The sequence below is a fragment of the Erinaceus europaeus genome, unplaced genomic scaffold (assembly GCF_950295315.1).
Source record: "Erinaceus europaeus unplaced genomic scaffold, mEriEur2.1 scaffold_668, whole genome shotgun sequence".
Classification (NCBI taxonomy): domain Eukaryota; kingdom Metazoa; phylum Chordata; class Mammalia; order Eulipotyphla; family Erinaceidae; genus Erinaceus; species Erinaceus europaeus.
The window spans coordinates 317-13,151 of record NW_026647872.1 but is presented as its reverse complement, the minus strand read 5'-3'; the positions used below and the strand labels follow the sequence as shown (position 1 = coordinate 13,151).

General features: G+C 45.3%; 1 protein-coding gene across 1 annotated transcript in view; it reads left to right on the top strand.

Annotated features, from left to right (window-relative positions):
- PARVA (parvin alpha) overlaps nucleotides 1-12,630 on the top strand; it is a 48,816-nt gene extending 36,186 nt beyond the window's left edge. The window contains exons 6-10 of the mRNA XM_060184474.1: nucleotides 89-147; nucleotides 2,233-2,252; nucleotides 7,784-7,845; nucleotides 8,090-8,158; nucleotides 12,481-12,630. Of these exons, the coding sequence (XP_060040457.1) occupies nucleotides 89-147; nucleotides 2,233-2,252; nucleotides 7,784-7,845; nucleotides 8,090-8,158; nucleotides 12,481-12,600 (330 nt within the window). The 3' untranslated portion in view covers nucleotides 12,601-12,630. The remainder of the gene's footprint in view (nucleotides 1-88; nucleotides 148-2,232; nucleotides 2,253-7,783; nucleotides 7,846-8,089; nucleotides 8,159-12,480) is intronic.
- The last annotated feature ends 205 nt before the right edge of the window (nucleotides 12,631-12,835 follow it).

Here is a 12,835-nt window from a genome sequence, read left to right as displayed (position 1 = left end):
ATATCAGGAATGCTCATCCGTTTTGCTTTGTTCTGTATTTTTCTAAAACATGTTTTTTTTTCCCTCTTCTCCTCCCCACCCATTTCAGAAACGAGAAGGAATCCTCCAGTCTCGGCAAATCCAAGAGGAGATAACTGGTAACACAGAGTATGTCAACACCATTGTTGCCAGCGATTCTGTAATGGAACACAGATGTTTCTCCGAAATTCATCCATTTGCTGATATTTAGTTTTCATTTATTGGGATTGCAAGAGGGATTAGACTTCAGCCAATGATTAGAGTTTAGCCTTTTTCCATGCATTCAAAACATGCCTCTCAATGCTTAAGGTACAAACTTGGGTGGGGAAGTCGGGAGAGGGAATTAGCAGCGATCGAAAATTCTGATTTTGTGGCACTCCAGGAAAAAAGGGTGCTCAAAAAGAAAAAAGAAAGAAAGAGAGAAAAGCCCACTGACCGGCATGAAGTCATCGTGCCGTATACACGAGGCTGCATTTAAATCTTAAATCGTTCACTTTCAAAAGGATATTTTTCTCCCTTTTCTGAATCTGATTAATGTGGTCATGTGTCCTGACCCCAAAAGCCCTCTACCTTAGATGTGTGTGTGTGTGTGTGTGTGTGTGTGTGTGTGTGTGTGTGTGTGTATGTGTGTGTGTTGGAAGAGGGTGTTTTCTTTCTTTCATCTACATTAAGAAATTGGAAGTTCAGACCATGCAAGAAGTATACCCTGTGGGAGGTGACGGGCAAAGCTTCAAGGCCCCAAGAGCAGGATGATGAAGGTGTGGGGCTGGGGTGAGGGGCAGGTTCACAGGGCAGCCCTGAGCCCTGGCCACAGGCAAAGCCTGGCTTGCAGGCTTCTCTGTTCCCTGAACAAGACAACAAAGTAAGAAGAGCAGAAACCTGAGATCAAACACAGACTGCAGCCCTTACGCCGAGCCTGGGAGCCTCTCTCAGTCAGTGGGACTCCTCCACCTCGGTGTGGAGAGCATTCGCGGGACCAGGGATGAGAGAGAGACAGTACGGCAGCTGCCCAGGCACCCTTGGCCTCTGTTTTGACCCCGCTGGTCTTTTCCTTTGGCAGCTGAACCACAAGTTCCAATTCTTGCCTGAGTTCTAAGAAACTCACTCCCGGCTCGAGCCCCCGGCTCCCCACCTGCAAGGGAGTTGCTTCACAGGTGATGAAGCAGGTCTGCAGGCGTCTCTCTGTCTCTCTTCCTCTCTCTCTCTCCTCCTCCTCTCTCAATTTTTTCTGTCTCTATCCAAATCAAATAAATAAATAATTTTTTTTTAAAATTAAAAAAAAAAGAAACTCACTCCCTATACCCTGGCATGGCTGATGGACACACACACACACCCTTTTGATGCGTCTGCTTCCAGAGGACCCAGGGGTGCAAGCCTTTCAGACCTGCCCCAGATCCCCCAGTTAGAACCTTGAGAGACCCTCCCAGAGGCAGCCCTGGCCCCTTGCAGCCAGGGGGCAGTGGGTGCACACGGCACACCAAATCCTGCCCGGGTTCTGTGAGAGGCGGGAGGAGCCCAGCTTCCTGGGTCAGGTCTGCTGGGAACGGAGGATTCCTCCAGGCCTGGCCTTTCACCAGCCAATTCCAACTCCATTAACCCCTTCCACCTGCTTCTGACCACGTAGTGGGTCACAGGTGTCTAGTGGCAGTAAATCAGGGAGAACCAAAAACAGACTGAGAAAAAAAAAATGTACCGAGCATTTACTCGACACTGGAAATCACGTTACCGTCTATCTCCCTGCGTACTAAATGCTGAATCCGCACAACCCTCCGCCGAGGTGCTGACCATTACTCTTCTCGTTTCAGAGGTCAAAGAGATAATATATATTATCTTTATTTTATAGAGACAGTCTGAAATCAGGAGGAAGAGAGATATAGAGAGGGAGAGAGACAGAGAGACACTTGCAGCCTGGTGAAGCTTTCCCTTTGCAAGTGGGGACCAGGGGCTTGAACCTGGATCCTTGAGCATTGTAACATGTGCACTTAGACAGGTATGCCACCACCCAGCCCCAAGAAGCAGACTTTGTATAAATGCCATATATTTGCATTGTGTGTGTATGTGTGTGTGGGGGGGGAATAAATGGTAATGTGCCTAAAAACTCAATAACTGGAGATCTTTGGTAGAATAAAAACTCCCAGGAAGGTAGCGTTTTGGACTCGTTGACCACAAGCTAGGAGAGAAGACTCATGTCCCTTTCTTTCTCCTTTTCTGCAGGGCTCTTTCCGGAAGGCATGGTGAGTCACAGGAGATCGTCCTCTGGTGCAGGTGGCTGTCTTGGGAGTGTGGTTCACTCTGCAGCAGCTAGCAAGAGCTTGCTTCCTGCACCCCTGTCTGTGCCCGGTGTCAGGGCTTGCCTTGCAGGGGGGGGCAGCTTACTGGTGGGACAGGCAGGCCAGCGAGCGGTAGGGTCCTCGTGGAAGGAGCCAGGCCACAGGCATTGCCGGGGCTCCTGGAGATCCCTGTGCATCTGCAGGCTGGCTAGTTCCAAGCACACTGGAGAGCTGAAGGAGAAGGGGCTGGATGTGGGCACCGAGAGACTCGCCCCTCCCTTGAGGGTCTCTGTGCGGCCCCGGCAGGGGAAGCCTCCCCACCTTTGCCTCTTGCTTCTCAGGACTTTGGAGGGGTGTTTGCAAAGTGTGAGTGTCAGAGGTCACAGTCACCTCTCAGGCAGTCTCAGATTTAGCCTTCGGGCCCTGAATAAAAAAAGAAAAGAAGAGCTGGGGGAAGTAGATAGCATAATGGTTATGCAAAGAGACTCTTGGGCCTGAGGTTCCAAAGTCCCAGGTTCAATTCCCCCACTGCTGCCACCAGTACCATAAACCAGAGCAGAGCAATGCTTTGGTAAAAGAGAGAGAGAGAGAGGAGAGGAGAGACTCCTATAGCTATGAAGCCGCAGGCCCAGCTTCCTCTTGAAGGAACTTCTCATTACCTGCCTGGGATCCTTTCCACTAGCTCACATCTCAGGGGGGGAGGGGACTGACTATAACAAGGAAATTCTCATGGGGGCAGGGGACCTTGCTTTGCTGTTTTCTTACCTGCAAGGGGAATGCTTCACAAGCAGCGAAGCAGGTCTGCAGGTGTCTCCCTCTCTATCTCCCCTGCTCCTCTCTCATTATCTCTCTGTCCTAGCCAATAAAATGGAAAAATAATGGCCACCAGGAGCAGTGGATTAGTAGTGCTGGCACTGAGCCACAGTGATAGCCCTGGAGGCAAAAAAAAAAAAAAAAAAGAAGAAGAAGAAGAAAAAAAGAAAAGAAAGGAAAAGAAAGAAAAGAAAAGAAAAGCATTTATTCCAGTAACAACTCAGGTCCTCAGCCACCTCAGGTCACAAGGCACATGCACAGACATATGTCCTCCTTCCCCAGGACATACGTGAGGGAAGTTTAGCCTCCAGATGACCTTCCATAGGAGAGGAGGGCAGACAGATGCGAGGACTGAAGTGACCCCGTAGAGAGAGGAGGAGCTCACACTCCATGCGGGGCTCCCTGGCTCCCGGTCTCCTTATCTGCACCATCAACCAGGATGTTTGTCTTGGGTGTCTGGTTTTCAAAACCAGGGAGCAAATGGACTTGGTATTTGGATAACATTCTACCTCTGCAAAGACACAGAAAACATTTTAAAACCGTGACAGAGCCATGATGCCACGAGATACAAATAATTAGCTGGACAATTAATCCATGTGACACACCGGGTTAAGCACACGCAGCACTAAGCCCAAGGACCCGTGCAAGGATCCGGGTTCAAACCCCCTCTCCCCACCTTCGGGGGGTGGGGGGGGGTGCTTTACAACCAGTGAAGCAAGTCTCCAGGTGTCTCTCCCTCTCTACATCCCTCTCCTCTCAGTTTCTCTCTGCTCTGTTCAATAAAATGGGAAAAAATGGCCGCCAGGAGCAGTGGACTTATAGTGCAGGCACCGAGCTCCAGTGATAATCCTGGAGGCAAAAAAAGAAAAACTATTCCATGTAAAACAGCTTGACAGAGCACCCGCTCCCACTCCAAAGCCCTAAAAACACTGACACAGGGCGGACACAGACACGGCCATGTGCACACACACACGAAAAATACAGAGGCCCCAGGAGTAAGAATGAGCCCTCTGGGGCTCATTGATGACACTGGCCCTATAATACAATTTGAGATCTGGGGGTGTGATGCCTCCAGTTCTGTTCTTTCTTCTCAAGATTGTTTTAGCAATTCTAGGTCTTTTCTGGTTCCAGATAAACATTTGTAGCATTTGTTCTATTCTCCTAAAAAATGTGCTTGGGATCTTGATAGGGATAGCATTAAATTTGTAGATGGCTCTGGGTAGTATATTCATTTGATTATATTAATTCTGCCAACTCATGAACATGGGATATCTTTCCACTTCTTTGTGTCTTTTTTAATTTCCTTGAGTAGTGACTCATAATTTTCAGTATACAAGTCTTTCACTTTTTTTGGTTAGGTTTATTCCTAGATATTTGATTGGTTTTGTTGCTGTAGTAAAAGGAATTGATTTCTGGATTTCATATTCTTCTAGTGTTTCTATAGAGGAATGCCACTGACTTTTGAATGTTAATTTTGTAGCCTGACACCTTACTGTACTGCCTGATGATTTCCAAAAACTTCTTGCTGGATTCCTTAGGTTTTTCTATGTGTACTGTCATGTCATCTGCAAATAGAGAGAGTTTGACTTCTTCTCTTCCAATCTGTATCCTTTTAATTCCTTGCTCCTGCCTGATTGCTATGGCAAGAACTTCCAACACTATGTTGAATAGTAATGGTGATAGTGGGCAGCCCTGTCTAGTACCTGATCTGAGGGGAAATGCTTCCAGTTTTTCACCATTGAGTCTGATGTTGGCTGTAGGTTTGCTATATATAGACTCCACTATCTTCAGGAATTTTCCATCTATTCCCATTTTTTGTAGTGTTTTGATTATAAAGGGATGTTGTATTTTCTCAAAGGCTTTCTCTGCATTTATTGATATGACCATGTGGTTTTTGGTCTTGCTTTTATTGATGTGGTGGATCACATTGATTGATTTATGTATATTAAACCAAACTTGCATGCCTGGGATAAACCCCACTTGGTCATGAATAACAATCTTTTTGATATACTGCTGTATCCGGTTGGCTAGAATTTTGTTCAATATTTTCGCATCTATGTTCATCAGAGATATTGGTCTGTAGTTTTCTTTTTTGGTTGTATCCCTGTCTGCTTTTGGTATCAGAGTGATGTTGGCTTCATAGAAGCTGGCAGGGAGTATTCCAGTGTCTTCAGTCTTCTGGAAGACTTTTAAAAGTAGAGGTATTAACTCTTCCTTGAAGGTTTTATAGAATTCATTTGTAAAACCATTTGGCCCAGGACTTTTATTTTTGGGAAGGTTTTTGATAACTGTTTCAATTTCATTAGCTGTGATGGGCCTGTTCATGTTATCTGCTTCCTCTTTACTTAGTTTTGGAAGTTGGTAGCTATCTAGGAAATCGTCCGTTTCTTCCAGGTTCTCTAGCTTGGTGGCATATAGTTGTTCATAGGAGCCTCGCATGATATGTTGAATTTCTGCGGTGTCTGTTGTGATATCTCCTCTTTCATTTATGATCCGGTTTATTTGGGTCTTCTCCCTAAAGGCTAAAGATTGTCGATTTGGTTTACTCTTTCGAAGAACCAACATTTACTTTCCTTGATCTTTTGTATGGTTTTCTATTTTCAGTGTTATTGATTTCTGCCCTGACTTTAATGATTTCTGTCCTTCTGGTTGCTTTAGGGTTCTTTTGTTCTTCTTCCTCTAGGTCTTTAAGATGTGCAATCAGGTTGTTTATGTGCCTTTTCTTGTTTCCTAATGTGTGCTTGTATGGCTATGAACTCCCCTCTCAGTCCTGCCTTAGCTGTGTCCCAAATATTTTGATAGCTTGTGTCTTCATTTTCATTGAACTCTGGAAACATTTTGACTTCTTCCTTTATTTCCTCTTTGACCCAGAAGTTGTTAAGAAGTGTATTGTTGAGCGTCCACATCTTGGGACTGTTACTAATCTTTTGTTGATTGTTAAGTGTTAGTTTAATTCCACTGTGGTCTGAGAAGATGCTTGGGATGATTTCAATGCTCTTGAATTTGCTGATGCTGTCTTTGTGGCCTAACATATGATCTATCCTTGAGAATGACCCATGTGGACTTGAGTAAAACGTGTATTCCAGTTTCTTGGGGTGAATGACTCTGAAAATGTCTAATTGTTCTAGTTTATCTATCTCCTCATTTAGCTCCCTCATGTATTTATTGATTTTCTTCCTGGATTATCTGTCAAGTTGAGAGAGTGGGGTGTTGAAGTCCCCTACTATGACTGTGTTGCCGTTAATATATTGCTGTAGCTCTTTCAGTAGACGTTTGATGTATTTAGATGGCTTCTCAGTGGGTGCATAGATGTTAATAATTGTTAAGTCCTCTTGATTGACTCATCCACTGAGCATTAATTAGTGTCCATCCCTATATTTTTAAATTTTATTTATTTTAAAGTCTATCATGTCAGATATGAGAATAGCTGTTCCTGCCTTTTTTTGTGGGCCATTGGCCTGTATGATAGTTTTCCATCCTTTCACCTTGAGTCTGTGTTTATCTTGTTTAGGTGGGATTCCTATAGACAGCATATTGTTGGGTTGTGTTTTCTGATCCATCTTCCTACTCTGTCTTTTAATAGGTGAATTCAGACCATTGACATTTATTGATATCAAAGACTGAAGATATGTTGACACCACTCTTGTAGATTTTTAGAGTGTTCATACATGGAATGTTTATGGTGGCCTTACTGTTTATAGGAGACCTTTCAGAACTTCTTTCAGGGCAGATAGTTGGTGATAGTTGATTCCTTTAACTGTTGCTTGTCTGAGAAAGTTTTTATGCCTCCATCTAGTCTGAATGACAGTCTAGCAGGATACAGTATTCTTGGTTGAAAGTCTTTCTCATTGAGCACTCGACAGATATCTTGCCATTCTCTTCTGGCCTGTAGTGTTTGTATGGAGAAGTCTGCTGCTCATCTTATGGGTTTTCCTTGTAGGTGACTCTTTGTTTTTCTCTTGAAGCCTTCAGGATCCTTTCTTTATTCTTATTCCTTTCCATTTCAAATATGATGTGTCTTGGTATCTTTAAGTCTGGGTTAATTCTGTTTGGGACCCTTTGGGCTTCTTGAACCTTTATGTCTTTGATGTTGTCTAGACTAGAGAAGTTCTCAGCTATTATGTCCTAAAAATGCTTTCTTCCCCTCCCTCTCTTTCTTCCTCTGGTAAGCCAATAATGCATATATTATTTCTTTTGAAGTCATCCCATAGGTCTCTGTTGTTGTTTTCAGTATCTCTTAATCTTAATCTCTTAATCTCTTTTTGAGATCTCTTACTTCTTTTTTAGTTGTCTCTAATTTGTCCTCTATCTTGCTAATTCTGTCTTCAGCCTCATTGATTCTATTCTCTCTCCCCTCTACTGTTTTCTGGAGTTCATCTATTTTGTTACCCTGTTCTGATACTATTTTAGCTTGTTCAGCTAGTTATGTTCTTGGCTCAGCTATTTCAGCTTCAATTTCTCTGTTTCTATCCAATAATAAATAAAGATAAATTTATTTAAAAAAAAAAATGAGCTCCCAGATCCACACACACTCAGCTTCCTGAGTCCTTGCCAGCCTCATCCCCAAAATTCCCTACGTAGCTGACTGCATGGATTTGAAAGGCTCGTGGTTGGCACCTCAGCTGACTCCCCTCCAGGAGTCTGCTCTGTACACCCCACCTCTGCGTTGCCCTCTTTTGCAGAACGTGATGCCTTTGACACCTTGTTTGACCACGCACCAGACAAGCTCAACGTTGTGAAAAAGGTGGGGAAGAGGGTCCCTGGAAGGTAGGGGTGGGACAAGGTGGAACAAATTACTAAGGAGACCCACCACATGGGTCTGTCTTTCTGATTACCCTTTGACCCCTGACCTCAGGCAAGGACATTCCCCGTCATCCTGCCCTTGGGAGAGTCCGCTCCGACCACAGCATGAAAGCTGGCCCTGTCGAGGCCTCTTTTAGACACTGGCAGGGGTGTCTCTAAGTGCTTGCTTTGTACTTCTCTTTCAGACACTCATCACGTTCGTGAACAAGCACCTGAATAAGCTGAATCTGGAGGTGACGGAACTGGAGACCCAGGTGGGTGACCGACCACAGAGGTGGGACAGGGCCTCGCTCACCAGTCACGGCAAGAATTGTGCCGTATCCGCCTCACCCAGAGGACTGTTCACACTGATCCCGACCTTTTCCTACAGGGAAGGCCATTGTGTTCTGCTCAGAGCAGTAGACTAGATGAACTTTTTCTGAGTTGGTTTTTGGTTTTGTTTTTTTTCTCCCCTATCTTATATTTTCAAAAGTTGCACTTGGGGCTGGAGGTACGGACTGACCTGCCAATACTTATGTTCAACAGAGAAGCAATCACAGAAGCCAGAACTCGCACCTTCTGCACCCCAAAAATGATTTTGATCCATACTCCCAGTGGGGGAGAAATGATAGGGGAAGCTGACCCAGAGGCTCCATCAGGAACTGGAAAGAGAGGTGGAAAGAGGGAGGGACATTTGGATGTAATAATACGTGTATGTGTGACTTGGAAAGGAAGAGAAGATGGGACATATATTAAAAAAAAAAAAAGGCCAGGAGTCGGGCAGTAGCACAGTGGATTAAGTGCAGGTGGCACAAAGCACAAGAAATGACGTAAGGCTCCCAGTTCGAGCCCCCGGCTCCCCACCTGCAGGGGAGTCACTTCCCAGGCGGTGAAGCAGGTCTGCAGGTGTCTGTCTTTCTCTCCCCCTCTCTGTCTTCCCCTCCTCTCTCCATTTCTCTCTGTCCTATCCAATGACAACAGTGATAACTACAACAATAAAACAACAAGGGCAACAAAAGGGAATGAATAAATAAATAAATATTTTTTAAAAAGAAAGAAAGCAAGCCTGTGGCCAGGGAGGTGGCTCAGATGAGCAGAGGGCAAGACATGCAGGCCTGAGACTCCCAAGCTGAGTTGCTAGCACTGAAATGCTGGCGTGACACCCTCTCTCTCTCTTCTCCTCCTTACCTCCCTCCCTCTCATTAATAAATAAAAAATATTTGAAAGAGGGAGTCGGGCGGTAGTGCAGCGGGTTAAGTGCACGTGGCGCAAAGCACAAGGACCGGCATGAGGATCCCGGTTCGAGCCCCCGGCTCCCCACTTGCAGGGGAGTCAACTCACCTGCGGTGAAGCAGGTCTGCAGGTGTCTGTCTTTCTCTCCTCCTCTCTCCATTTCTCTCTGTCCTATCCAACAACGACGACATCATAACAACAATAAGGGCAACAAAAGGGAATAAATAAGTAAATTATATATATATATATATATTTGAAAGAATATATATATTTGAAAGAAACTGATTCTATTAAAACAAAGAGAGCCCATACTAGTCATATGCAAATTTGGTCAAAGGATCCAAGAACTACGAATAAGAAACTCACTCCCCCCACCTCATCCCTCACTTTTCTGGGGCCATTTTTTCGATTGAAACCATTAAAAACGTAATCCATGTTTTGTTTTGTTTTTTTTGTTTATTCCCTTTTGTTGCCCTTGTTGTTTTATTGTTGTAGTTATTATTGTTGTTGTTGTTGGATAGGACAGAGAGAAACGGAGAGAGGAGGGGAAGACAGAGAGGGGGAGAGAAAGACAGACACCTGCAGACCTGCTTCACCGCCTGTGAAGCGACTCCCCTGCAGGTGGGGAGCCGGGGTTCGAACCGGGATCCTAATGCCAGTCCTTGTGCTTTGCGCCACCTGCTCTTAACCCGCTGCACTACAGCCCGACTCCCCGTACTCCATGTTTTATCCAGGAATTCCAGTCCTTAGAATTCCTTTGCTTGGCAAAATTGAAAATATAAACAAAGTTTAACTTAGAGAGTCACATTGCTGGGGGGCCGAGTGGTGGCGCACCTGGTTGAACACACACCTTACAGTGCACAAGGATCTGGGTTCGAGTTCCTGGCCTCCACTTGCAGAGGGAAAGCTTTGCAAGTGATGAAGCAGGGCTGCGGGTGTTTCTCTGTCTCCCTCCCTCTTTATCTCCCCCTTCCCTCTTGATTTCTGTATCAAATAAAAGATAACAAAAACAATTTTAACACACAAAAAAAAATCACATCACTGTGGTTTCACCAGTTGTAAGGAGTGAGTGCCCAGAAGCATGCCCATGAATACAATGAAAATGTTCATTATATGTCTTGAGAAGTGAAATGTTAGTTTCCCTACACTGCAAAATGTAAAATAGGATGCCATGATCTCATTTTTTATTCCTCTGCTTCTTATCTTTCTGCAATAAAGGTATTTTGTGTCCAAAAAAAATCACAGATAAAAATACACGTTGGAAATTATATCACAGGCAAACATGAGTCAGCAATTAAACCATTTGCTTGCAACTATTTAAGTTGAAATTCTCAAATTAAGTCATAGTTCACAGTACATTTCCCTATCACATAAGTATCTCAGTACGACAAAACTCAGAATTTATCTTTTTTTCCTTTTCTGTTTAACAATAAATAGGCTATTTGTATATTGTATGCAATACAGAATAATATAAGAAGCATAAAAAATGCACATATTTATTGAAAAGCATGGAAATATTTTATAGCATTTTTTCTTTTGTTTATTTTCTGATGTTCATTCTATTGTCTCACTTTTTAAGAAGAGAAACTAGTTGTCGCTTTTATGTGCTTATTACAAAAGCAGGCTGTGAGGCGTGTCAGATCCCTCTGTTCTGTGATCCACAAACATGACACGGGTACCAGGTTTTCACTGTCTTCTTGAACAAAAATGCTAAAAGCTTCTCTTCTGAGATTTGGGGATTAAAATTACGTCTTCATAAAATTCTGTGAGGCCGAGAGGAATAGCTCACTTGGATAGTGTGTGTGGATAGAGAATATGGATAGATATTTGTTATTACTTAATGAAAAAGATGCAGAGAGACTAGAACATTAGTCAGCTCTGACTTCTGATGCTGCTGGGGCTTGAACCTGGGACCTCTGAGCCTCAGGCATGAAAGTCTTTTGTATGACTATTAAGCTGTCTTCCCAGCCCCAGGGCTCAGGTGTGTGACAGCAGTCCTGTGTTGCCTCTGGAGCAATAGTAAAGTGAGGTGTGGGGACAGAGTTGGCCCAGGTCTGCCTGCCAGTAGACCAGAGATCACTCCAGTAGCCTTGCTCTGCCTAGCTCTCCCTAGGCAAAGCCACCTCTGGAGATCCCCCCATCAACTCAGTCAGGGTAGGCAACTTTAGTCCATCTCACTGCAGTCAAAAAGCTTCCCTCCATCAGGGAGCTGCTACCTAGCCTCACCACTGAACTGTGAACTCCCAGGAGCCATACCTGACACAACCCCCACCCCCACCACACACACACCCTGTACCAGGTCAGGGCTTGGTCAATAATCAGTGTCCACAATGTTTTGAAAGGAAATTTAAAAAAAAAAATCAACAGGTATTAGGACCAGGGACTTGGGAGTTCTTCAGTTAATTTTTTTTAATAGTTATTTATTTTCCCTTTTGTTGCCCTTGTTGTTTATTGTTGTAGTTATTATTGTTGTTGTTGTTGTTGGATAGGACAGAGAGAAATGGAGGGGGGAGACAGGGAGGGGGAGAGAAAGACAGACACCTGCAGACCTGCTTCACTGCTTGTGAAGTGACTCCCCTGAAGATGGGGAGTCGGGAGCTCGAACCGGGATCCTTATGCTGGTCCTTGTGCTTTGTGCCACGGGTGCTTAACCCGCTGCGCTACCGCCTGACTCCCTTAAGTTAATTTTTTGAAAAAGCTTTTCTTTTTTACTTTATTTTGCCAGAATGCTGCTCAGCTCTGGCTTATGGTCATGGGGGTGGGGAGGAGGTGGGGAATTGAACCTGGGATTTGGGTGCCTCAGGCATGAGAGTCTCTTTGCATAACCATTATACTATCTACCCCCACTGGATCAGCCAGATGACAGGAGGGGTGCAGTTGCTGTGAGCTGACCTGCTGCAGCCCACTGACCCTCACCTGCTGCCAGACTCCTGTCTGGAAAGGTCTCTTGGAGGAGTCAGCCTGGAGACTGCCACCCCTGGCTAGGGCGTGACTGGGAAGGAAGGCATGGGGACCCAGTGCTTTCACCTTGTTTAAGGGCTAAGAGAGGTCACCGCTCGTCTCCCAATATTAAAAGTTTCGTCATATATTATTATCCCAACAAAAGAACTGAGCATGGCTTTCAGGTACTTTGGACTTTTATTCAGGAAACTTCAGAACATTCACATGTTAGAGCATGAGAGAGAGAGAGAGAGAGGGAGAGAGAAGAACAGAGTTGATACTCACATGATGATATCTGGACAGGCAGAGACCCCAAGCTGTCCCAGATTCTAGGTTTTGAAACCCAAGCCCACCTCCACCTTTCCCAGCCACTCCTATATTCTGGGTGGCACCTTGCCCCCCAACAACCTGTCTCTCACTCCAGTTTGCAGATGGGGTGTACCTGGTGCTGCTCATGGGGCTCCTGGAGGGTTACTTCGTGCCTCTGCATAGCTTCTTCCTGACCCCAGACAGCTTTGAACAGAAGGTAAGGGGAGGTGGCTAGCCCAGGCGCCCAGACGCACCTGCCCACACCTGTGCTGGGGTGGGGGTGGGATCTTGTCTGCCCAGGGTCTGCAGTGGCTGGAGTTGGGGCCCAGGCTCACAAGCAGGTGAGCTGGCAAGCAGCCCTCTGAACGACTGAGTACACCTCTCGTCCTGCAGCCCACTCTGGGCCCCCTGACCACACTCCAGCCAAGCGCTCAGAGGTGGCAGGAAGGTGAGCATGGGGCGGGCTGGGT